The sequence below is a fragment of the Diospyros lotus genome, chromosome 5 (assembly GCF_014633365.1).
Source record: "Diospyros lotus cultivar Yz01 chromosome 5, ASM1463336v1, whole genome shotgun sequence".
In the NCBI taxonomy this organism is placed as follows: Eukaryota; Viridiplantae; Streptophyta; class Magnoliopsida; order Ericales; family Ebenaceae; genus Diospyros; species Diospyros lotus.
In genome coordinates this window covers 36215791-36243432 of record NC_068342.1, presented here as the reverse complement: position 1 = coordinate 36243432, position 27642 = coordinate 36215791, and the positions used below count along the sequence as shown (strand labels likewise).

Sequence of the window (27642 nt, the reverse complement as noted above, 5' to 3'; positions counted from 1 at the left end):
TTGGGTGTTTCTAAGATAATACTAGAATTCACCAGATAAATATGATGAGAAAATGGATATGAGAAGAAGCAAACCTGAGCATCACCACAGAAAATAAGTTGACCAGTGTGATCATGGTCCAGAGCAGTAACTTCATTTCCAAAGACTATTTTATTAATTATTCTCCCAGTGCTGAAATTGAACACCTGGAATGGAAAATTTAAAAATGAAACCCATAAGAGAAGTGGATTAAACCAATGTCAACAACATTAAAATTACAACACTATGAGACAAAGATAAAATTGAGTTAGCGACTTAATCTTATACAAGGCATGCATGCGTTTGTCAGGGCACAAGCACTGACAGAGAGGGAACTCTTGGTATTCTTCGAGAATTCAATAGAGAAAGAGAATTGACAGAGAGATAGAATTTAGAAAGAAGAAACAAAAGACTTAGAGAGAGAGAGAGAGAGAGAGAGAATTTTCAATTTGGAATCAATTCATTCATGCTTTTATCAGGTGAGATCAGCTTTTTTAAAATAATCTCCCTACAATTCAAATGAAAAGAGCTTCCCGCTCAAATGCCTCCCGCTAGCTATAACTGTCGCACCTACCTAACGCTTACATGTGCGGTTAGTTAACCCTTTTTCCCTCAATTCCCGAATTACAAAAAAAAAAATTAAAAGTAGCTCGTGACAACTACCCTCCCATTGAGGAATTTCTTGTCCTCAAGAAATAGAAAGCAAACTTGCTACTCTAGGAAATTGCTTGAGCAAATCTAGGAGGTATTCCATGTGTTGTCTTCGGTAGGCAATTGACTCCATTTCACCAACACTTGCATTAGGGAAACTCCCTGCTGATAGATCACTCTCCAGTCTAAGATAGCTTTTGGCTCTTTCCCCTTGCCCAGGGTGGGTAAGTTGGAACTTGCAGGCTGGTCTCCCACACACTTTTTAAGCAATGACACTTGAAACATCAGATGAATTAGAAAACCTTCCGGTAATTGGAGCTAGTAAACTACTTTACCCAATCTCGCTACAGTAAGGAATGGACCATAGTACCTCGGGCTTAACTTAGTTGTGGCCTCTCCTGTCACAACCCTCACTTGTGTTGGTCTAAGCTTTAAGTACACTGATTCTCCCACTGAAAACTCCCTTTCACTTCTTCCCTTGTCTGCCTGTTGCTTCATTCTGTTATGTGCCATACCTAAGTCTTTTTTTAACTGCTGAAGAATCCCTTGCCTTTGCTGAAGACATCCAGTGTTTCCACCTTAGTAAACTCCGGGGGTACTGGGAGGAAGGGGGGTTTATACCCAAAAAGAGCTTCAAATGGTGACCTTTGTATGGGAGCTATGGTGGCTGGAGTTGTACCACCATTGAGCTAAAGCTAGCCACTTGTGCCAATGTTTTGGTTGCCGAAAACTCAGGCACCTTAAGTAATTCTCTAAGCATTAGCTGACCCTCTCAGTCTATCCATTCGTTTGAGGATAGTAAGTCGATGACATGTTGAGCTTGGTCCCCATATTCTTCCATAGAATTTGCCAGAAAAGGCTAGTGAAGACCTTGTCACGGTCAGAAATGATAGTCCTAGGGACCCTATGCAGCTTTATAACTTGGTCCAAAAACACTCTCGCAACCTCTTGAGTGGAGTAGGGATGGGATAGGCTTATGAAATGGGTAAACTTTATGAAAATATCAACCACCACCAATATACAATTCCTGCCCTCTGACTTAGGGAGCCCCTCCACAAAGTCCGTGGACAAGCTTTCCTAGGCTTGTCCGGGAATGTCCAAGGGCTGTAAGAGCCCAAGTGTGGCCACCGTTTCATTTTTGCATCGTTTACAAACATCACACATCATAACAAACTTAATTACTGCTTCCTTCAATTAGGCTAGAAAAAAAGTTGCTTTACCTTGAGGTATGTGTTTTGGATCCTTGAATGTCCACCCAGAGGAGAGCTGTGTAGGGCATGGAGAATCTTCTCCTTAACCTGTAGGCAGTCTCCAACCACTATTCTTCCCTTATACCGTAGCACCCCATTCTGTAATGCGTACCCCTTCTTGCTTTTAGGGTCCAACACTAGCTGCTCCAATATCTCCTTAACTGACTCATCAGACTCATAACTGCTTGCTACTTCTTGATACCACTTTGGTATTGCCGCTGTAATGGTTGTTGTCTCTCCCTTCTCCGTATACCGAGATAGGGCATCTGCCACCACATTATCCCTTCCCTTCTCGTACTGTATTGTATAATCAAGTCCCATTAACTTTGCCATGCCTTTTTTTTGTAGTTGCGTGTGGAGTCTCTGTTGCAATAGATACTTAAGACTCTGATGGTTAGCCTTGATCACAAATTGGCCCCCCTCAAGATATTGCCTCAATTTTTCAACCGCCAATAGGACTACCACAAACTCCTTCCCATAGATACTTAACCCTTCATGTCTTGGGGCCAGTGCCTAACTGAGGAAGGCTATGGGTCTGCCCTCCTGCATCAGTATCGCTCCCACCCCATTATCACAAGCGTCTGTTTCAACTACAAACGACTTGCTGAAGTCCGACAACCCCAACATCGGAGCCTCACTCATGGCTTTCTTCAAGTCCTCAAATGCTGCCTCAGCCTCTGGTTCTCACCTAAATCCATCATTCTTCAACAATTGTGTTAGTGGCCTACTTATTACACCATACCCTTTCACAAATTGTTGGCTTTGAGGGTTGTATGCCTTGGCCACGCTTGCATGGCTGCCACCTTATTAGGGTCGGTGCTGACCCCTTACTAGAGATAACATACCCTAGATACTCAACTTGCCTTTGTGCAAATGAACACTTTGACCTTTTGATGTATAGTTGGTTGACTCTAAGGATCTCAAAAGTACCCTTTAGGGTGTAAGGTGTTGGTCAAAATCTCGACTATACACCATAATGTCATCGACAAACACAAGTATAAAGCTCCATAGGTGTGGTTTGAATATCTAGTTCATCAAGAATTGAAATGTAACTGGTGCATTTGTAAGGCCAAAGGGCATTACCAAGAATTCGTAATGGTCCTGATGGGTGTGGAAGGCAGTCTTGTGGGCATCTTTTGGGCTTATCCTAATCTGGTGATAGCTAGCTCTAAGGTCGAGTTTGGAAAAAATAATTGCCCCCCTCAATTCATCTAAAAGGTCTTCGATAAGTGGGATATGAAATTTGTCTTTGACAGTCATGGCATTCAACTGTCAGTAATCCACACAGAAGCGCCATAAACCATCATTCTTTTTAACTAATAGTATCGAGGATGCAAAGGGGTTATGGCTTGGTTGAATTAGAGAGTTTTTCAACATTTCTTTGATCATTCTCTCTATTTCAGTTTTCTAGGTTGGGGGGTAACAATAGGCTCTGGAATTACAAGGTTCAGATTGGGGTTTAAGGCTGATCGAGTGGTCATGGGCTCGAGGTGGAGGTAGGGTTTGTAGGCTCTTTGAACAGATCCTCATATTCAACCAATAGTAAGTCTAATGAGTCAAGTTGTCTTACCTCCCAAGTTGGTTGGTGCGGACTGCTTACCACAAGCAGCAACTCACTTCTTCCCTTTTCCTCCTCTTCTTCTTCTTCCACTGCTTGGATAGAGAAAAGTTGGGCCACCCTACTCATCTTCCGTTTGAGTATTTTCTGTAGCCTTTTCCCTGTGATCATTTTACACATGCCCACCTCCTTGCTTCCCACTAGTGTCAACCTTCTACCCTCCTTCTCGAAGGTCACTTCCATCCTATTGAAATCAAAACATATAGGATTTACGTGCTTCATCCAGTCTACACCCAAGACTATATCGCAGTCCCCCAAATTGAGCAACCTAAGATTTGCCTTGAAGCTCTCTCCTTGTATGGTCCAACAAAAGCCTGCACAGGCTGATTTACTTACCACTTTACTCCCATTTGCCATTGTCACCATGAGGGGTTGTGTGTTAATTAGTGAGCACTTCAACCTCTTGGTCGTTCCTCCATCTATGAAACTATGGGTGCTCCCACTGTCTATAAGAATCATAACCTTGCACTCCCCCACTCTACCTTCCACTTTAATAATCTTATTGTTAGCTAAGCCCCTTAATGCATGTAGTGAAATCTCACCATTGTCTTCCTTTCCTTCTTCGTTAGTCTCCAGTACCTCCTCCTCTTCCAAGTGATCCTCCTCACCATCCAGGAGCAATTATTTCTTAGACTAGTGCTCGAGAAAGTACTGGTCCCCACACTTGAAGCAGAGGTTGGCATGCCTCCTTTCCTCTATCAATCTCTCCCCTTGTGTCTTGTGTCTTAGGGGCCAGCAGGGGTAGACTCTGCATTCCTTGTACTCCTTTCCAATTCTCCCTTCCTTGAGCCTTTCCAACAGGAGCTAACACATTGTGTGTTCCTCCCTTGTTCATAAATCGTTGCCTTTTCATGAGCGCTTCCACCATTAGCTCATGCAATCGGGCACTATCAGTGGCATGCTTAACGGTTTGTGGCTGCAATATCTTCACCACGGGCCTTAACTCCTCATTCAACCCACTAATAAAATTGGAGACGAAATAAGCCTCCATAAGGTAGGGGTTATGGTTGAGCATCAACGCCTTTAGCCCCTTGAACCTTCTTTGATACTCTGCCATCGATCCATTCTGCCTAATTTTGTTAAACTCTTCCACCATATCTGTCATTCTTCTCTCCCCAAACCTCTCACAAAATTTTGCTGCAAACTCTGCCCATAGACATTCCTCCCTCGTCTTGACTCATCCTTGGTATCAGTCATCCCCAGCATCGTCGAGGTAGGTCACAGCCAGGGTCACCTTCTGGTGCTCAGGGATTCCAGACCACACAAAGGCCCTCTCACATCTTCTAATCCACCATCAAGGCGTACTTCCATCAGACACGGGGATATCCAATTTTGGCATTGGTATCCCCAGGTGGCTAAGGCCTCCATTCACTCCTTGCCTTTGACCGATCACATTCTCCCTCATTTCCACTGGCTCCTCCCCAATTTCAAATGCTCCCGGTCTCTTTTGACTCATTCCATGGCCGGGAAGAATTGGATCCACCCTTTCTCTAGGAGGAAAATATGGGGAGAGGCTTACCGGTTGTTATCGCGCAAACATGACCATGAATCCTTGTAGCTATTCTCGGATTTACGCTCCTACTTCTTCTCGGATCTAATTGATTGCACCATCCAATTTGCGGTCAATGGAGATGATCGCCTCGTGATTATGATTTGATCCCAATTCTAGCTGATTAACTCTCGCTTGCAAGTCCGAGACCGTGGACCCGAATTGGTGTAGTTGTGCCTCCATATTCTTCATCCTCGTGCCGTATGCCATCACCGGATCTCCCCGCAGCTTTGATTGGCCTGGATCGCTTTGATACTAAATTGTCAGGGCACAAGCTCTGACAAAGAGGAATTCTCGGTATTCTTTGAGAATTCAATAGAGAAAGGGAATTGACAGAGAAATAGAGATAGAATTTAGAAAGAAGGAACAAAAGACTTCAAGAGTGAGAGAGAGAGAGAGAGAGAATTTCCAATTTGGAATCAATTCATTCATGCCTTCATCAAGTGAGATTAGGCTTTTTATATTGATCTCCCTACAATTCAAATGAAAAGACCTTCTCGCTCAAATGCCTCTCGCCAGCTATAACTGTCGCGCCTACCTACTGTTTACATGTGTGGTTAGTTATCCCTTTTTCCCTCAATTCCCGAATTACGAAAAAAAATAAAGAATTAAAAGTAGCTTGTGACAACCTTCTAATAGAAAGTTTTATTCGGATAAATAATTTAATGGCACTAGAATTTGAGTCCATTTATTGAGGAGGATGAAAATTACAATGCTGAGATGTCTCCTAAGGGACCTTATAATGCAATGAATGTGATTGTTGAAAAGGCAACAATTATCTCGAAGACAATGTATGGTCTGCTTGCACTCCTGAAAACAGACTAAGAGATGAAGGAAAGTTAATTCTAGTTATATCATAAGAAGTTGTCAGATCCTAAGAGATCTGATGATAATTTTCTAGAATTCGCTGAAGAATTCGGGAGAACGGTAGAAACAAAGGGAGAAATTGAGGAAGAGTCGAGAGAATTTGAGAGGGAGAGAGAGAAACAAAAATGAGAGGAAAATGGTAGAATGGTTCAATTTAATATTCTCAATAGTTCCTTACATGTGCTCGGGTCCTTTATATATAGGGTCCCGCAATTACATCCCCACCACCAAGCTTATTTACATAGGTACTACCCTCTTCTAGAATTAGCTAACCGCCTTCCCTAACTGCCGCATGTGTATGCTAGCCCCCCCCCATTTTACACAGTATATTCTACTTCTACATATTAGGACCGTGACAAGTTCCCTCCAGCTTGAGACAATTCTTGTCCTTACGAATACTAAGTAAGCTGGTTGCCTGGGGAAATTGCCTTAGCAGATCAGGCCAGTATTCCCAGGTGTTGTTATATTGGGAAAGGTTCGACCACTTCACCAACACTTGAATGATAGAGGCCCCATGCTTGTACAACTCTCTTCGGTCTAGTATAGAGCTGGGCACTGTTGTGACATCTGCATCTACATATAGCTGTGGTAAACTGGAAGACACCTGTTGTGTTCCCATTGATCTCTTGCGCAAAGAGACGTGGAAAATTAGGTGAATTCTGGACCCTTCAAGTAACTGTAGTTGATATGCCACCTTTCCCACCTTGGCTTCAATCAAATAAGGTCCATAGTACCAGGGGCTTAGTTTGTTCACCTGGCCCTTAGCAATTGCTTTAGGGTGTGTTAGCCTGACCTTGAGATATACTCTTTCCCCCACGTTAAACTCCCTTTCACTCCTCTTCCTATCAACATACTGTTTCATACGATTTTGAGCCAATGTTTACTCTTTCTTGAGCTGTTGTAAAACTCTCTTACCTCTTCTCTAGGTATGCCTCTACAGTGGCTATTGTGGTGTGCTCCCCCACTACTAGTAGTAGTGGAGGCTAATATCCAAACAATGCTTTGAAGGGGGATCTCTTGATAAATGCATGGTGGCTAGTATTGTACTACCATTGGGCCAGGGAAATCCACTTATGCCACCCTTTAGGATTCAAGAAACACAAACACTTCAAGTAGCCTTCCACACATTGGTTAACCCTTTCAGTCTGACCATCTATTTGAGGATGGTAAGCTGTAGACATTTTAAGCTTCACCCCTAGGGATTTCATTAATTCCTGCCAGAATAAGCTTGTGAAGATCTTGTCCTTATCTGAAATTATTGACTTGGGAATCCCATGCAACTTCATCACCTGATCCAAGAAAGTTTTAGCTACTTCTTGGCCTGAGTAGGGGTGGGTTAGGCCAATGAAATGTGCAAACTTAGTGAATCGATCCACCACCACTAAAATGCAGTCCCTCCTTTCTGACTTAGGTAGACCCTCAATAAAATCCATGCTTATGCTCTCCCAAGCCTGTGCAGGTATAGGTTAAGGGCTACAACAAGTCTGGCTGGGCCACAATTTCGTACTTACATCTGTTGCACATGTCACAAGCCATTACATACTCGATCACACATCATTTGAGGTGAGGCTAGTAAAAGATTTGCTTCACCTTATGATATGTGTTATGAATTCTCGAGTGCCCTCCCACTGGAGACTCGTGAAGGGAACTCAGTATCTTCTTCCTTAATACCTCACTTCCACTAATTATGACTCTGCCTTTGTACCTCATTACCCCTTGATGCAATGTATACCCTGGCTTCCCATCGGGATTTAAAATCAACTGCTCCAATAACTCCTTTATTTTATCATCTCCCTCATAGCTCGCCTCAACTTCCTGGTACCAATCAGGGTGATAACAGTAAGGGCAGCTGATTCTCCTTCTTCTAGACACCTAGACAGGACATCAACAGCCACATTTTCTCTCCCCTTCTTATACTGTATGCTGTAGTCTAGGCCCATAAGCTTAGCCATTCCCTTCCTTTGGAGGTGGATATGAAGCTTTTGCTGTAGTAAGAAGTTAAGGCTCTCATGGTCAGTTCTAATTATAAACTGACCTCTTTCCAAATAATGCCGCCACCTCTCAACCGCCTCGCCATTATTACTGCCAAAAGCTCCTTTTCATATACTTAGTCCCAGATGTCTAAAGGACAAGGCCTAACTAAGATAAGCCAGTTGTCTTCCTTCTTGCATCAACACAACTCTCATCCCTGTACCACATGCGTCAATCTCCAGTATGAATGGCTTGCTGAAGTCTGGTAACCCGAGCATCGGAGCCCTGCTCATAGTCCCCTTCAATTGCCCTTCTTAGCCTCTGGACCCCAATGAAATCCTTCCTTTTTTAACAATTCAGTCAAAGACTGGCTGATGATAACATAATTCTTCACAAACCGCCTATAGTACCCTGTCAAACCCAAAAAAACTCTCAGGGCCTTAATGTTAGTAGGCATTGGCCAAGCCACCATAGAAACCACTTTTCTCGAATCTATACTCACCCCTGCCCTCAAGATAACATGCCCCAAATACTTTACTTGCTTCTGATCGAAGGCACATTTGGATCTCTTAATATACAATTGGTTGTTTCTAAGAACCTCAAATGTAGTCCTTAGGTGTTTCAAGTGTTGATTGAAGGTTAGGTTGTATATCAAAATATCATCAAAGAAAACCATAAGAAAATGGCGTAAGTAAGGTTCAAAAACTTGGTTCATGAGTGATTGAAAAGTGGTTAGGGCATTGGTGAGCCCAAATGGCATCGCCAAGAACTCATAATGGTCGTGATGGATTTTAAAGGTCGTCTTGTGGATATCATCAGAATTCATGTAGATTTGATGATATCCGGCGCGAAGGTCTAACTTGGAAAAGTATGTGGCATTCTTTAGTTCATCAAATAGGTCTTCAATTATAGGGATGGGAAATTTATCCTTTATGGTTAAGGCATTGACCTGTCGATAGTCTATACAAAAACGCCATGATCCATCATTTTTCTTGACAAGGAGGATGGGAGAGGCGTAAGGGCTTTAGCTAGGCCTGATTAGGAACTGTTGAAGCATGTCCTTAACTATTCTTTCAATCTCGATTTTCTGATGTGGAGTGTATCTATAAGATCTCACATTAATGGGTTTTGAGTTAGGTTTAAGGTTGATTGAGTGGTTAAAGGCTCTTTTGGGAGGTAGGGAGTTAGGTTCTACAAATAGGTCCTCATACTCGGCCAAAAACATATTAAGTTGGTGTAAGAATTGTACCTCCGATTTGCTCTGGTCTGGAGTGTGGGTGGCCATCTACAACTCCCTTTCTTGTTCCCTTCCATCCGCCATCTCCTCCAATGTTTGGATGGAAAATAATTGGGTTACCTGAGCCTATTTACTCCTGAACAATCTCTGAAAATTCCTCCCTATGACCATCTTGCAAGTACCATTCTCCCAACTGCCTGGAAGGATTAAAACATGTAATTCCTGTCTTCTTGAAAGTTACTAAGGGGTTGTTAGTTGTATTAAATGATCTCCAGTTTTCTATCTCCAATTTTCTATAAAATCTCTAGTTTTTCTTTTCCATAGAAAATTCGGAAGATGCATTCAAATGTTAGAAATACAAAAGCTAATTTCTAAACTAGAAAATTGGAACATATGTTTAAAAAAGAGAAAGACGTTTTAATTTCCTTTGTATAACTTGTGTTAGAAGAGATAGAGATGATTTGGGAAGTTTTTGGAAAACCATGTTTTCCAAATCTCCAAATTAATAAAGAAAACCTAGAAACCTCATTTTTAGGTGTTTTCTTGGTTTAGTTCAATTTAGGAAAGCCGTGCAACCCAAATCTCCATTTTCTATTTGAACAAGTTTTCTAATTTTGTGGCTTTTGTGGAGTAACGTTCCAGAAAACACAAACTGTTTTCTGCAACTAAATGGCCCATAAGATGCTCCAATATGGCACTTGTTTCTCCACTCTCATTGAATAATTTCGAAAAATACTTCTTCCACTTCACCTTGATTGCCCCCTCATTTACTAGTACCTTTTGGTTGTAGTCTTTTAATGCATTTCACTTGGATCAAATCCCTTGAATTTGGAAAAGTTTGATTCAAAACAAACTGGAGTTTTACGGGTTTGAAATAAACTTAAGAAGTTTTAAGGAGGAAGATTAGTAGGGTAAAAAAAATCCATCGTTTTTATTTTATATATGCTTCCAAATACCACAAAAATAAAAGAAAAACTTGCAATTTGATATATGCTTCCAAATTATTTTATTCAGACTGCAATGTTATTAACAATGGAAACGTTTGGAACTTAAATGTTCCCAACATGTCAAGTTTTCAGGAAATTCCACAAAAATAAAAGAACAACTTGGATGAGAACTTTCTTGCATTGAGGAGTTTTTGATATACTGTTTTATCTCATTCAAGATACCAACGATGAATCTTCGTAGAATTGATAAGAAAATAGAATTATTAAATTTTAAATTCTGATATTAGGATTTATATTTAGATTTTTTCTTTTATTTTTCGTAAGATTTGTTTGGAGATTTGATTGATCTTTTCAGTTTAAGACTAAAAAGTTTACTAATGTAATAAAAGATTCTTGAAATTATTTAAAGCGAATATGATTGCTGCATATTCCCTTCCTGAAAATTTTCTTCTTTCTTGAGGTCTCCTCCCCAATTCTTCTTATTCCCTTTCTCCCTCCAATTTCTTCTCTTCTTCAATCTTCTGTACATCAGGCTGTGTCACATCAAGAACTGTTTGTGCTTGCTAGATTAGGATCTTTGAAACACTTTTGCTTCAAAAAGAATATGACATGGCTAAGAAGACACGAGCTCAGAAAATTATCTTAAATTGATAATTTCTCCATTAAACCTGCATAAAACTCCCATTGTATAATAATAACAAAAAGAAAAAGCTTATCCCGGTTCATAAACAAAGTCATGTTGAAATTTATCCATATCCTACTATCCTTGGCCACTTTAATTAGATGGGTTCAACACTTAAAAGACACATTTCACATCCAACAAAAGGACTGCAGTGCAGATAAAATTGTTCTTACAGAAGTATGTAACAATCTGTTAGGGAATTTTTAGGCAATGATAGTGCATTTGTAAGTACCAATGAATTTTGTCTTCTACTGCACATATCCTGTATTCCTTCTGATTCTCTTTTCAATGGGTATATTTTATTTACAGCTTAAGCATCTTGATGGCCCATCTCATGGTAAACTCTATTATCAAGGGAGGGAATGCAGCCAAGAGGCCATCCCAAACCAACATTAGACCTACTCTATTCCAATCCTGATTCCTGAAACTAATTATTGGCCCAAGCAAGCCTCTAATCCATACTAATATTCAAATTATCATCATTATCAAATGTACCTTATCATAACTAAGTTAGGGTCAATGGCTAGACATTCATAATGTCAATTGACTTCTGAAAGTCACATTAACAATAAAAATCCATGCAAAAGAACAATATGACAATTTTACACTGCATGTCCTTCTTAATGCACCCCTCTAGCAAGCGAATGATGAGATAAAGTTCCAACACCATTTCCATATGAAAAAATTTCATGAGACGGTGAGTAAAAATAATTGATATGATGGTGTTTCGTCACATAGTTGATATTATGAAGCTAATCTATACAACATGGAAACATGACTTACCAATAGTAATATTCAAATAAACAATTTAAATAAAAATACTAAAGCTCAATAGTGGCTGACTAACTAAAATCTTCATTTTTAAGAAAGGATTAAATGGTTCCAATTCTTGCAATGATTTCAAAATGCTCAAAAGGTAAAATGAAATCAACTAAGAATTGGGTGTTAAAAATTAGCACAAGCTAGTCCTACAGGTCTAAACACTCATCCTAGGGCCTATAATAATCAGGTAAGTCAGAAAGGCCACCTAGTGTCAGGTCATTGGTCTTGGTGCCAAGATGGTATGCATAATCTAATACAGATGACATTCTCATTTTTGTGCTTTTATTGTCTCATAATCACAAGCAGGGAGAAAACATCATGCAACTTTTTACAAAGAAAGAGTGAAAACTTACAGTGATTTCATTTGCATTGCCAACAGAAAGGAAGTTGTTATTTACCTGCAAAAAGATAACAAATAGAGGGTGAAATTAATTATTTCATTCAACCAGACAGGTACAAAAAAAATAACCAATCTTAATCGAGTCATTAAGTCCAGAAATTATGTAATTTTTACTTCTCAAATAAATATAAAGTATATTTTCATAAAGAAAAGTATAAAGCCTACAAGTTAAACATGGATAAGATTTCAAAAGGAAATAACATTATAGCCTACAAGCTAATATTGATAATTTGATATTGAAGGTTTGTGGGAGGAAATAAAAAGAAAGACTGATTTTGATTTTCTAAAAGAAATCAGAGGTTTAAATATAAATCCAGTAAGATCTGGTATTAATCATCGAGATTTTGATTTTCTTTTTTCTCTTTAAAATTGTTTTCTTAGTTTCAAAGCTACAATTCGCAACACTTCACATATAATACAAACAAACAAGATATTTAAACACAAACACCATTTATTTGAATTCTTGAAGATTATTAACCCCCAGTATACTTACAGGATGAAATCGAATAGAAAATTGAGGAGAAGTTCCATATATCACCCGGATGCAAAGGCCTCTAGATACCTCCCATATTCTCACAGTTTTATCCTTTGAAGAGGATGCAATATATTGATTGTTGGAAGTGAAGTCGAAATCTGTGGGGGGGAAAAAATAAATAAATAAACTAGCATTTAGGAGACAGAATAAGAAGGAAGTATTAAAAGTTGGACTGCCAATTGAAGATTTTCTTTCATTGAATACTTAAGTTTGATATGAGTTATAAGGGTATTACAATAGAGAATGTCATAGATAGAAATGGTTAGCAAGCTAGAATTTATGTAGTCGACCCCACAGTGGGTCAAAGACTTAATATGTTGTTGAATACTTTCTACAACTTTATCTCCTTTGAGATGGGCAATAGTAGCAAATTTAGGCTTTGATTAGATGCTTGGTGCAGGCATACACCGTTGAGGGAGCCCTGCCCATAATTACCCAAAAAAAAATTATATTTACTAATAGTTCAAGTTTTCTTATATTTGTGTTTCAAGGATGGAGAAAAAGCTCTCATAAAAATTTGAGTAAGTTTTAAAACAATATTTTCAAAGCTCCAACATTTTTTTGTGCTCTGAAAACTAATTTTTGCACATTACTTATGATTGGTGTTTTAATTGATCAATAGTATATTCTGACAAATTATGAACTACTTTCAAGTTCTAAATAGATCTTTAATACATGAAATCTGCAATCCTATTGTCATAGTCCATCGACTAAGGGAGGGCATTCGGGTAATCCCAGGGGGTAGTTAAGAATAGGGCATTATTGTAATAAGAGAAGTAGAAGTAGTTATAATTCAAATGTAAACTCAAAATGAGGCGCCAAGGCTGGCTATATAAGCCAAGCCCGCGGCCAAGTTGAGTATGAACGAGAAAATACAGATTTCATTTTCCCTCCACACTTCTATTTCGATCTCTCTCTCTCTCAGTTCTCTCCCTCATCACTCAATTCTCCCGATTACATCTCAACTTTCCCGCAATTCCCCACTGAATTGTGAGAGAATTCCTTGTCAGAAATAGAGTTCTGACAATTTAGTATCAGAGCAATTCGTGGGCGTTTGGATTAGGCCATGGCAGACGGAACAAGGATGAAGCAGATGGAGGCGCATCTCCAACAGGTAACGTCCACCATTTCCGAAATGCAAAATCGAACGGAGATGCTGGAGAGTTCAATTGAACGGAGGATCGATGGGACAGTCAATGTGTGGTGCGAGGAGAGTAGAGCGCAAACCACGCGACCAGAGGATTAGATGCGAGACCAGACTTAGACTCTCTGCGATCAAATGCATTAGTTTATGCTGATGTTCTTGCAACAGACTCAGGTAAGGATCTCACCTTAGTTTCCTCCAAGAGGACGATCAAAACCAATTCTCAATGACCAGGGAGGTCATTTAAGATCGGAGGGATCTGCGGAGGTAGCAATAGAGCAACTGATGACGGAGGAAAACGAAGGGACGAGGAGACAAGGCACTGCAACCGGATCAAATCCGATCGGTTCATTGATGCCTAAGATGGAGATTCCTCTGTTTGAAGGCAACAATCCTTGATGGTGGATGAGGTGATGCGAGAAGGTTTTCAACTTATACAATGTGGTTGAACAACAGAAGGTATCGTTAGCGGTAGCTTACTTGAATGATGTGAGTGACGCTTGGTACCAGAATTAGAGAGGTGGTCGAGAGGAATGCTGGTGAGAAGAATTTGCGGAAGGTCTATGTGGTAGATTCGGGGAGAAAGGAATGATGGACATCGTAGAGGAGTTCAATAAGCTCCAGCAAGGGGGGTCAATGCAAGCATATCAACAGAGGTTCAAGGAATTGAAGGCTCTCATGTTGATCTCGAACCCCACTCTTACTGAGGGGTACTTCGTATCAAGCTTCATTAGTGGCCTGAACGAAGAGATTCGCCCCACTGTAAAAATGTTTCGACCCTTGACCGTTCAACAAGCCATGGAGTGTGCTCGGCTACAAGAAATGACAGTAGAAGCATGGGCTAGGAAGCAAAAGGGGGTGAATAGGGGATGGCAGATGATGCCTCAACAACAAAACAATCGGCAGGAGGCACCAAGGAAGGAGGAACTTGGGGACAGAGCAGCAAAGGATTGGCTCTCCCAACGCCTCCCTAATCAGTCGCAGGAAATTTGAGAGAATAGAGGAGACTGGTCGGTCTTTGCTTTCGATGTGGGGACAAGTATACGATTGGCCACCAATGTAAACAACAGTTACTGCTATTGGAGGGCGCAGAGGAAGAAGGCGAGGAGGAAGAAGAGGAAGGATGTCAAGAGGAGGAAGGAGGAGAAGAGAAGGTGGAAATCTCCTTACATGCTCTCAGGGCGTAATCACCAACAAGATCATTAAGGTGGAAGGCAGGGCAAGGGGAAACAACTTGATGATCCTCACAGATAGCATAAGCATCCATAGCTTCCTGGACGAAGCTACTGCCAAGAAACTAAAATGCAGCTTTGCAGGAACCCATCCCCTATTAGTCACCGTGGCTAACAGACAGAAGGTGTTGTGCAAATCGGCTTGTGTGGGCTTTTGTTGGCAAATGCAAGGGCGAAGAATTTGAGGCTGACCTGCGCCTTCTCAAATTAGGAGGGTGTGATATGGTATTAGGCGTTGATTGGATGAGAGAAGTCAGTCCCATTTGTTTTGATTTTAATAAGATGGAGGTCACATGTGAAAAAAGGGGTAAGAAGATGACCCTCACGGGTAATGTGGAAGCAGGGACCTACCGTATGATTATAGGCAAGAAGTTGCACAAATTGCTTAAGAACAAGTGGGGAAAGGTGGTACAACTGTTCTCCATACAGGCCTGGGAAGTGGAGGAAGACAAAGGAGGAGGAGAGCCAACATCACTACATTCCATAGAGGCAGCTCATACTTCTTGGGAGGTAACTGAACTAGACTCACTTAATTTACTCCTAGATGAGTTTGGGGACTTGTTTGAGGAACCAAAGGCTCTACCACCCCCGAGACCTATAGACCATACCATCAATTTGAAACCCAATGTTGAACCAATCAACCTTCGATCCTACAGATATCCTCCAAAACAAAAAGAAGAAATAGAACGGATGGTTAGAGAAATGCTACACTCCTCTACCATTCGACCCAGCAACAGTCCATATGCATCATCCTTGCTTTTAGTTAAGAAAAAAGATGGTAGTTGGAGATTTTGCATTGATTATCGCTAGCTAAACTCCCTTACTATTAAGAACAAATTTCCTATACCTATTATTGAAGATTTATTGGATGAATTACATAGGGCCAAGGTTTTTTCTAAACTTGACCTCAGGTTGGGATATCATCAGATTCGCATGCACCCCAACGATATTCATTAAACTACCTTTAGAACCCACTAAGGGCATTACGAATTTTTGGTAATGCCTTTCGGATTAACCAATGCCCCAACCACTTTTCAAGCCCTCATGAACCAAATATTTGAGCCATATCTCTGCCAATTCATTTTAGTATTCTTTGACGACATCCTTGTGTACAGTCCTACCATAACTCAGCATTTAGAGCACTTAAGGATCACTCTACAAGTCATCAGGCTCAACAAGTTGTACATTAAGAAGTCTAAGTGTGCATTCGCATAATGCCAAGTAGAGTACCTAGGCCATATCATCTCTGGTGCAGGAATGAGTACTGATCCTAAAAAAGTTGCAGCAATGACTGCTTGGCCACGACCTGCAGTGTTAAGGCTTTGAGGGGATTCTTGGGCTTTACAAGGTACTATAGGCTATTTGTGAAGGATTATGGTCTCATTAGCAAGTCTTTGACAGAACTACTCAAGAAAGATGGGTTTCACTGGAATGATAAAGCGGAAGAAGCCTTCGAAAAACTGAGAGTGGCTATGAGCAAGGTGCCCATGCTGGGTCTTCTGGATTTCTACCAACCTTTTGTACTAGAGACGGATGCTAGTGATTTTGGAGTGGGAGCAGTGTTGACGTAGGTAGGCAGACCCCTAGCCTTTATCAACCAAGCCTTAGCTCCTAAACATTCGGGTCTAAGCGTTTATGACAAGGAACTCTTGGTTGTCCTAATAGCAGTGGAGAAATGGAGGCACTACCTAGAAGGGGGTAGATTTATAATAAAAAAAGATCATGAAAGCCTTAAATTCTTGCTGCAACAAAAACTTCATACCCATCTCCAGAGGAAAGGTATGTCGAAGTTAATGTGGCTCGATTACATAATCCAATTCTGGAGGGGATATGAAAATAAGGTTGCAGATGCATTGTCAAGATGTTTGGAGGAAGGGGGAGCAGCAACTATTTCTACCTTAACACGTGACTGGTTCTTGGAAGTGATCTCCAGCTAAACCAAGGTGAGTGGATAAAGAAGTTGATGGAACAGCTCACCATTGACCCTAATAGTAGACCGGGTTTCACTCTTAAAAATGGAATGATCAAACATAAAGACAGGCTGGTAATTGGGGAGGATGAACCTTTAAGGAGGAGAGTGTTGAAGGCTCTCCATGACTCCCTTGTGGGTGGCCATTCAGGGGAGCTAAATACCTACAACCAGGTGAAGCAAGTGTTTTGTTGGTCGGGACTAAAGAAAACAGTAAAAGAATATGTCAAGGCATGTGACATTTGCAGTAGATGCAAACATGAAAACATACACCCTCCAGGGCTCTTGCAACCACTACCGATACCCGATCAAGCATAGACCAATATCAGCATAGACTTTGTAGAAGGGTTGCCAAGATCGAAAGGGAAAGGTTGTGTGCTAGTGGTGGTTGACAGGTTCACAAAATATGTTCACTTCATAAGCATAACCCACCCATTTACTGCTCAAGAAGTGGCCAGAGTATTCCTCGATCAGGTAGGTAAGCTATACGGTCTGCCCCAGGTGATTGTTTCTGGCCGGGATAAGATCTTCACTAGCTTGTTATGGAAGGAGCTCAGGCAGTCTTTGGGAACACATATGCATATGTTTTCCTCTTATCACCCCAAAACTGGCAGGCAAACCAAAAGAGTGAATCAATGCTTAGGAACCTATCTCAAATGTGTATGTTTAATGTATCCTACCAGGTGGCATAAATGGCTTTCTCTAGCACAATGGTGGTACAACACCAATTATCATTCCTCCCTAAGAAGGACCACATTTGAAGCACTCTTCAGGGACCAACCACCTATTCTTCCATAATCCAATGGCCACAGTGGATGATTACCTTGCCCAACGACAACAAATATTGCAAACTCTCAAGCAGGAGTTAGCCGGTGCACAAAACCAGATGAAACAATTTGCGGATAAGAACAAAAGTGAGAGGGAGTTCGAGGTGGGGGACAGAGTGTATTTGAAGCTGAGACAAGCGTAGTTGAAGACCATAGTGCCCCACAAAGTAAACAAGCTCAGCCCAAAGTTTTATGGCCCTTACGAAGTAATTGAAAAAGTGGGGAAGGCTATCTACAAGTTACAGCTTCCAAGGGAGTCTTCCATTCACTCTATATTTCATGTGTCACTTCTAAAACCCTCACACGACAACAATCGGCGAGTCCTACCCTGCCTCCAGCAGCCCAGAGTAGCCAGTAGGAGGCATAACCTACAGTTATTGTTGGAAGAAGAATTATCTACAAATAGCAAGAACCCATCACACAAGTGTTGGTGTGCTAGTCAAACCTCCATCCAGAAAATAATACATGGGAGTACTTGTCAGATCTGCTCCAGTAGTTTTCCCCGAGCAGTAGGATTACTCTAACCTACTTGAGGACAAGTAGAGTCTTTAACCGGGGGGAGTTGTCATAGTCCATCAGCTAAGGGAGGGCATTCGGGTAATAACAGGGGGTAGTTAAGAATAGGGCATTATTGTAATAAGAGAAGTAGAAGCAGTTATAATTCAAATGTAAACTCAAAATGAGGCGCCAAGGCTAGCTATATAAGCCAAGCCCGCGGCCAAGTTGAGCACGAATGAGAAAATATAGATTTCAATTTCCCTCCACACTTCTATTTCTCTCTCTCTCTCTCAGTTCTCTCCCTCATCACTCAATTCTCCCGATTACATCTCAACTTTCCCGCAATTCCCCACTGAATTGTGAGAGAATTCCTCGTCAGAAACAAAGTTCTAACAAAAACTTGATTAGATTTTATATTTAGTATGACTAGGTATCTTTAGTAAGATTTGATTAGGCTTATTTTTTAGTATGATTTATCTTTAATCTATAGGTAGGCCCTATGGATGTAATTGGAGGGCACTAATAAATTCTTCTTCTTCCCCTTTTCTCTATCTACATTCTGCAACTCTCCTTGCCGTCCAGCATCAACTTTGGTATCATAGCAAACACCAATCCACAGCCTCTTCTCAATTTCCAAACTATCACCATTACAGCAACCAGCACTCCATCCATTTCCTATCATTACATTAACCGAAAGGTTTCGAGCAACAACATGAAACAAAGAAACAAAATCTCTCTACAACTCAGAATTTTCTGCAGTCGCAGATTCTTTCAACACATGGCAACAACCATCCAAGAGAATCACAGCCATCATGAAACCAATCAGAACCTTGATCCACCTTCACTATCAAAAATCTGCCTACCTCAGTTCCCCAGCCTCTTTAAGCCTTGCTGAAGTCAAAACCTTCAGCCGCAGTGACTAACCTGCCTGGGGATTTCATCATCCAGCCAGCCAAGCATAGTGTATATGTATACTTAAGAGTTCCCAGAGCAGCTTGTAGAAGCTGGAAATAGGCACCTTCACCCAGCATCTTCAATCTACAAAAGTCTCCAGGATCCAACAGTCTCCATGGTGGAATTTTACATCAAATTGCTGAAGCTCCCAATCTAAGTAGATAGCAAGAAATAATAGGATTCTCACAGTGTTCATATTTGCCACAAGGGCAAAAGATTCTTGATAGTCCACCCCATAAGTCTATGTATAACCCTTCGCAACTAACCTTGTCTTGTATCTCTCAAGAGTTCCATCAACTTTAAACTTCACTGTGTAGACCCATTTACAACCAACTACTCTTTTTCCTTTGGGACAAGTGAATATTCCAAGTCTTGTTCTTCACTAAGGCCCTCATCTCTTCCCTCATCACATATGTCCAATTTTTGGTATTTCAATTGAATTCAAGGTACAAAGGAAACTAAGGAAACTTTTATGTTGAGGGGAAAGTCAGTGTGGGGATATGAAGTCGAATACGGGATGCTGGGTGCATTCTTGTCCCTTTTCTTAAGGCAATGGTGAGGTCAAGATAGGTTTCTGAACTTGGTTGGTTATCGCATAAAACAGACTCATTGGCATCAAATGGAGGTATATTCAGAGTGTTTTCATTACCTGCACTCAAGTTAGATTCATGACTTTGCTTTAGAACTAGTGAGGGTTGCGCTCTTCTTGAATATTGCTTCAGCCACTTCACTAAAGGAGCACCTGGAATCTGGTTTTTTGGATCTAGAGTATGTTCAAGGCTCAGCAAGGTTGCTGTTTCAGCTGGGTACACATTCTCAGAGTATGGACGTATTTTGGCCTCAATGGGATCAGCTGCTGTGGTTATGATCGGATCAGCATGAGATTATTTGGCTCTATTGGAGGTTTGAGTGGTTTGAAAGGATGATTTGTGGCGAGACTACCAAGGCTCTCAAGAAAATATGTGGAACCTAAGCACACATATTCATTGAGTAATTTCTCCCCCTGAAGATGAGTGAGGAGGGGTTTATAGAAAGGTACGACTTCATGGAAGGTGACATCAAGGAAGAAAAAAGTGTGTTGTCTGGAAGGGTCATAACATTTGTATCCCTTTTGAGTTGAAGAATAGCCAACAAAGACACATCTTTTTGATCTAGGATCTAACTTGGATTGGTGGTTTCTATGAATATGTAGGTAAGCAACTGCCATGACTCTAGGGTTTAGCTAGGGTCTTAAAAGTAATTGGAAGGAATTTGGGGAAGAAACAAAGAATAATTGAAGGGGGAGATTGAACAGAATTAGGGAAGAAGTAGGCAGAAATGAGAGGAAGAATGGAAGAGAATTGTAGAGAGAAATCAATTCTTATTTATCAATTCAAAATATAATCTTCTCCGCTTACAATTAGCCTTTTTATAGGCATAACTAGCTTCTTAACTAATTTCTAACAGCACCCATGTGCTCCTAACAAACAGCCAAATATCCATAACAAACTACTATACCCTATTACAATAATACCCCCTTACTGTAATTGTAACTCAATTACAGCTTTGCCCCTATAATAGTCAAGGGTCATGACAATTTCCCCTCCTTGAAATGTTTCTTGTTCCTAAGAAACTTATTACCACCTAGCCGTTGCTTCTTTATCCAATGCCCATCTTCACCCACTGGTTTCTTTTTTGCCTTTTCTTGTTCTTATCTCTTATTTCCCTTGTCTCTTGCTTCCTCTTTTCTTTTTCCTCAACGATAACGTCACTATGACTTGTTGCAACACCAATTTCAGCCATCCACCTCTTCCTTATTTCCGTTAAAAATGGTTCCAAATGCGCCGTCAGTCCTACAACCCCATCCTCCAACTCTTCTGGCTGCAATGTTAACTTTTCTTTGTCTTGTGTGCCCATGCCAATGACATACATGTGAGATGTTTCAAGCAAGGTGCTCGATGCAATCCTTTGTTCCTTCTCTTTAGACTCTTTATTTTGTTGTTTCAGGATCAATGGCATCAAGAGTCTTAGCACCAGTGGCAGTGCTTGAGAGGCTGGCAATTGATTGATTCCTCCTTCCCAATCTCTTCTTCCATGTACTCCTCAACCCTCTCCATAGCCAAGACCTAGGGAGCAGTATGTTTGGAGCCTTCCATATCTTCAATAGGGGACTCCTCAAGTGAAAATACTTTTATTTGCTGGTAGCTGGAGTACAACGAGGATTTACTTTCAACAAGACTGTCCTCCTTCGACTGCTCCACTTTAAGGAATTTTTCCTTGTTAAAACTTCCTCGATAATCATCGAAATATTCCACCGGGAAGTTGTAATGATACTTCTTAGTCAGTATCAACGCAAACTCTTGCAACTTCTCGTGGAACATACGACCGAATTCCTCGCACGTTTCATGAATCCCACTGCTTGCTCCCTTGTCAATTCGACTAGACACACTATCCAACTTTTCCCAAGCCTGATTCTTCTGAATAAACTACTTCTGATTCTTGTTGTTGCCAGCTGAAATTGAAGCCTTCTTCTGCTGCCATTGAGGCTCCAATTGCCTCATGTTTCCACTACTTTCTATGGATTCACGAGCAAAATTTCCCACTGAAAATGCAACATTCTTCTACTACAATTGAGACTCCAATGGTCTCATATATGCACTACTCCCCATGGCCAACTTTTCACTGATAGCATACTTCGACGACCAAGGAATGGGAGTTCTGTACATGTTTCTAAAATTAGCAGCCGAGGGTCACTTGTTGGAATTTGCTGTTGTGCTTCGGCTTGTTGACCCACACTGCCCAGCTCGGAAAATAGTCGCAAACAACCTGTTCTTCCACTTTACAACAGTTGCCCAGGACAAGCGATCGCCTCACCACAATTAGCAATCTTTAATTCTCCAACACAATGAACCACTAGGCAGCATATCTGATTACGCTTTTTGGCTCGCCTGTTGCAAAAGTCTCCTACACTCACCTCCCTTTCTTGATCGACCACAACAACTCAGAAAAAACAGCAACAATTCACCCTATTGTTCCACCTTTAATAGTCACTCCATTTCACCTTCACATTCGCTCCATTTCCGATCCAATACCTGCTGCGCCACTCTGATTTGACTTCAGATTCAACTCGATATCACCGTCGGCACTCTCCTGGCTTGTGTCGTCTTTAATTCCCAGCCAAAATTACTTTGCTCGGCTTCTCCACTTACAGCTGATTCTTAATTGACAGCCTTCCTTGCTCATCGAAGGCACTGTCGGGACAAATTAGCCTAGTCGCCCCTACAGAAATTAATGGCAGTTCTTCTCAACCCAATCACTGTCCAAGGCTCCCAACCCAATTGCAATCGCCTCTGATTCCAAAATCACCAGAACTCACTGTTAGTTCAATAGCTACACCCACTCCCGAGTCCAAATCGCAACACCCGCTGTATTGAGAAACCCTTGAGTCCAACCCACTGGATCGCAACACTCCCAAGTCCAAATCACGACCTCCTGGCTGTTCGCGTCACCCTCTGGTCACCCACTCCAATCGTCCGACCAACCCGCATCACTACTGTCGCTCCCTAAGCTTGCTGGATGGCCAAGGTCAACTCCGTTACCGTCCTTCAAAGTCGCCTTTGAAGTGAGTCTCGTCCTCGCCTTAAGCAACCTAACTCGCCACTGACACTGCTACTTGAATTCGCCAGACGATGCACAAACAGCAGGCCACGAGCTTCCAAGAATGCATTTGATGGACTCCCTCACCAATTGCAAGCATTGTCTGTTCACAACGCTCCGCCTCACCAAGAATCGCTTATCACCGTCTGGGTCGGACTTGCTTGCTCGCCTCCAGTCACCAATCGTGAACCAAGAGTTGTTTTTCTCTCTCGATTATGACCTGTCCTTTGATTCCTCAGAATCTGATCGAAATTGTTACTTGCACTCACCTATCAAAAGCCGAGAATCGTTGGCTCTGATACCAATTTGTCATGACCTTAGGGTTTAACTAGGGTCTTAGAAGTAATTGGAAGGAATTTGGGGAAGAAACAAAGAATAATTGAAGGGGGAGATTGAACAGAATTAGGGAGGAAGTAGGGAGAAATGAGAAGGAGAATGGAAGAGAATTGTAGAGAGAAATCAGTTCTTATTTATCAATTCAAAATATAATCCTCTCCTCTTAACAATTGACCTTTTTATAGGCATAGCTAGCTTCTTAACTAATTTCTAACAGCACCCATGTGCTCCTAACAAACAGCCAAATATCTATAACAAACTATTATATCCTATTACAATAATACCCCTCCTATTACAATAATACCCCCTAACTGTAATTGTAACTCAATTATAGCTTTGCCCCTATAATAGTCAAGGGTCACGATAGCAACGCAAACCAAAAACTTTTGGAGAGAAGCTTTGGATGGAAATAGAATTGGGGAAGTAATTGAACAATGTATGTAAAGGACTTTTATTTCCCAAGATTTGAGAGGGGAGTCAATTAATAAGATGGGCAGTTGCCAAGATTGCTTCACCCCAAAGAAATTTTGGAACATTTAATTGAAATAAGATAGCTTAGGTTACTTCTAAGAGGTGGCGGTTTTTTTGTTCAGCAACCCCATTTTGTTGGAGTGTGTCAACACAAGATGACTCATAGATAATACCCTTTTTTTGAAAGAAAGAAGAGAGAGTTTGATTAAAGTCGTCTGTTGCATTATTAGAATGAACTCTTTTGATTTTTTCCCCGAATTGAGCGATAATCATTTTTTGAAATTTGGGGAACAAGATACTAACTTCTGATTTTTCTTTGATGAGAAACAACCATGTGGTACAATTACAATCATCTATAAAAAGATACAAACCACCTAGCCCCATTAATATTAGGAATTTTTCAAGGCCCCTAGATGTCAAAGTGTATCAAGGGAAAAGGTTTATTGCATCTTATTGATTTTGTTTGGAAAGAAACATGATGATGTTTGGAAAATTGATAAACATCACAATGAAAGTCTGTAACAAGAACATCTTTAAACAAGGAAAGAAACATATGTTTTAACAACATGAAAGGAGGATGTCTAAGGTGAAGATGATATGCCTAGACCTTGGTTTTCTTTGATGAAGCAAAAAAGAAGGAAGGTACTCAGTTTTCCTTTATTTCACAGCCTTGCAAGTCCTCAAGGTAATACAACCCATTACATTCTCTAGCAAATCCAATCGACCTCCCCAAGGCTAGATCCTAAAAAGTATAATGGGAGTCAAAAAAGGTTATTTTGAACGAAGGTCTTTGGTGATTTTATGAATGAAAATGAGATTAATAGATAGCTTTGGGATATGCAAGACATTTTTTACGGAAAGTGAAGGGGTTATAGGCATCAAAAACAGTAGCATCGTGAGTCATGTGATCATTTGCACCCGAATCAATCCCCCACAAACTCAATGGAACAATATTTGAAAAAAACATACTAACTTGGGCAAGAGAGCAAGAACCTAAAGACTTGTCGAGTGAATCCAGGAAATGTCGTAGTTTTGGGAGAGATGTCAGTGATTCTAATAGGAAATATCAACTAGACCTATTGCAAGACATAGGCATGATGGGTGTAAAGCTAGTTGATACTCCTATGGATCTAAATGTGAAACTCACTTCTGATGATAGAGAGATGTTAATTGATCCAGATAGCTATCATCATCTAGTGGTTAGAATTGCTAGTTGTGGCAAGACTAAATATTGCTTTCTCGATCAATGGAGAGAGTCAATTCATGGTAGCCCCATGAACTACTCACTAGGAGGCAATTATGAGGATTTTGTGTTACCTCAAGAGGACTCTTGGTCGTGGTTCCTCTATTGTGATCAAGGTCAGGTTAGAATAGATGGTTTCTCAGATGTAGATTGGACAATCCCCATCAAATAGAAAGTCAACTATTGGTTTTTGTGTGTTTGTTAGAAGAAATTTGGTGTGATGGAAAAGCAAGAAGCAATAAATGGTAGCCAGGTCAACAACAGAATTAGAATATAAGTATAGCTCAATCCCCTTGCCAATTGATGTGGATTTTGCAACTAGAAGAAATTGGGTTTGGCAATTCAACTCCTATCAAGCTACAATGTGACAATCAAGAAGCTATTCACAATGCATTCAATCCAGTATTCTATGAGTGCACCAAACATGTTGATTGCCACTTCATTCAAGAGAAGCTCCAACAAAAGATTATTAAGATAGGTTACGTGAGAACACTAGATAAGTTAGCTAATGCTTTTACCAAGTCAGTGAATGTGATTAAAATGAGTAATATTTGTTCCAAGCTACACATGCATGATATTTATGCTCTAGCTTGAGGAAGAACTTGCAATAACATTCTCATGCATGCTAATATATATATTAGCTCTACTATCCTAATCGGGATACAACTTCTTGATATTTATTTCATATTATCTCTTTCAATTTTTCATCAACAGCTTGGTTGAGATGCTTCAATTTGTATCCATGATTTGGTAAGCAAAAAATTCTATCCATGAAATAGCTCTTCTAACGTGATCTAGTTCTTCATCTGAGTCATACCTATCCATGCATGCGTTGGATATATTAGTCTAGATTTTCTTAGAAGAAATGTCAAGACTCTCATTATGACTACCATTCGATAACATGCTGATAAGACCACTTTCAGAATCAAATTTATACACCATACTGTAAATGAAATTAATTTTTTGGACCGTCCAAAAAAAGAACCAAATTCCACTGCTGCATGTTGGTAGCAGGAGACTTCACTTAAAGAACATGAGAAATATATGAGACCTAGCACCCATGTGTAATAAATACATCCTACTGATCCATAAGATGCAAAGTTACTCACACTTTTTGAAAACAGCATTTAATTGATATATATCATAAACAAATTGCAGAAGGAGGAGCTGAGCTAAGAAACAGTAAAGTGGGACAAAAAACAGAAAATAGTGTTAAGAGTCTTAGACCTAATACCTTTTATCTGTGTAGTATTTCACTTCCACCAGATCACAGAAAGGTTTAAGGTTATTTTTTATTGAACACAATATCATTAGCAATTTGTATCATAAGTTTATCTGAGTGCAAACTACAGCAAAAATTTTAAAAAAGCCTATCGATTCAATACCAGTTAATCCAACCTGTGACATCTTTTGAATGCCCTACTAATTGCTTGATAACTGAATGAGGCTGGGAGACAGTGCAAACTGTCAAGGTGCCATCTGATGCCCCATATGCAAGTAGATCAGAACTCATATGACCAAACTTCACAACTGTGACTGTAAAATAAAACTACAAAATCAAGTCTGTGATAAAGAAAATGTACATTGTGGAAAATGTTGAAAGGCAGCAATGAATCAATCTAGATTGATAAAAAATGAATGTTACCCATGGCTTTGCATTGGTCAAAGACGCAATGCATCCCCACAAAGGAATACCCAGGTTCAGCTCTTTTACGTGGGTGATCAACATCACTTGCATTGGAGCCAAAGCTGGGACTATGACTCAAAGCTGCACTGTCACTTCGTGGGTCCTGTGAAGAAATAATCGTGTAACCAACTAAAATTATATAGGAAAACAGGTAAATCAATAACTATCTACAGCTGTTGGCTTTTCCAGACATGCAACTGTCTTTTCCATAGAAAAACCCTAATCCTAAAACCGGTCATGGAGTTCTCAAAACTCAGGCCCAAATTATTTAAAAAAAGAAAATGAAAGCCAAAAAGAAAAAGAAATAAGAATTAGGAGGAAAAAGACATTGTTCTTGAGATTTGAACATGCAGACAAGTAGTTTTCCATTCTGCAGATTTCAACCTTTTTGTTTTAGTAGAAGTATTTGATTGAAAACAACTTTGACATTGATACCAATATGCAATTTCCTAACATTTTATGGATCTAAAGGACTACAGCAAACTCAGGCCAGAAACAGGTTATGTAGTAACATGAGAATGACAGGGGAACCATATATACATGAATTATACTCCATAACTGGGCATCAAAAGGTAGCTATTCAAACACAACAAAGATCAAATCATAACCAGCAACTTGTGTCTTAACTCCCAAAATCAAGATGGAATAATAATTTGTGATCAATTGTGATTGCTAAGAATGATTTATATTGCATTAATAAGCATCAAGAAAACCTTGATTATCACCAAACAGTCTCAAATTATTGCAGCCAATGGAGATTTTCAATGTGCGAGCACGCACGTGCACACAACTGGACTAAAAATGAAGTTCAGAATTATTGCTACAACAAACATAGAGAATGGGAGTTGCGTGGGGGAATGAAGCCAGATAGTCAGAACCTTTCTGTGCAACCAATACATGAAATTCTTAAATAGATCAGAGGTTAATTTTGCCCCTAATGTCGCAACCTAGTTTGATAAGCCATATCATATTATGACTTTTAGGTGCACCTCCAACTTAATAGGTGAACTAGCCGACAGTTAAACCAAGACTTTTATCAACTTCCACAAAACAGATTCACACCAACAAAAAGGGATGCATGTTCCTTTATTAGCATGC

The 27642-nt window shown here is 40.3% G+C and overlaps 1 protein-coding gene across 2 annotated transcripts in view; it reads right to left on the bottom strand.

Moving 5' to 3' along the window:
• Window positions 1–27642, bottom strand: part of LOC127801641 (uncharacterized) — a 48172-nt gene that overhangs the window by 17963 nt on the left and 2567 nt on the right. For both annotated transcript variants that reach the window (XR_008023103.1, XM_052336939.1), the window contains exons 4-8: window positions 26503–26647; window positions 26256–26393; window positions 12506–12645; window positions 11966–12010; window positions 75–185 (exon numbers count right to left, since the gene is read on the bottom strand). Coding sequence is in view for 1 of the 2 variants with exons in the window: in XM_052336939.1 (XP_052192899.1) it covers window positions 75–185; window positions 11966–12010; window positions 12506–12645; window positions 26256–26393; window positions 26503–26647 (579 nt within the window). In the remaining variant the exon portion in view is untranslated. The remainder of the gene's footprint in view (window positions 1–74; window positions 186–11965; window positions 12011–12505; window positions 12646–26255; window positions 26394–26502; window positions 26648–27642) is intronic.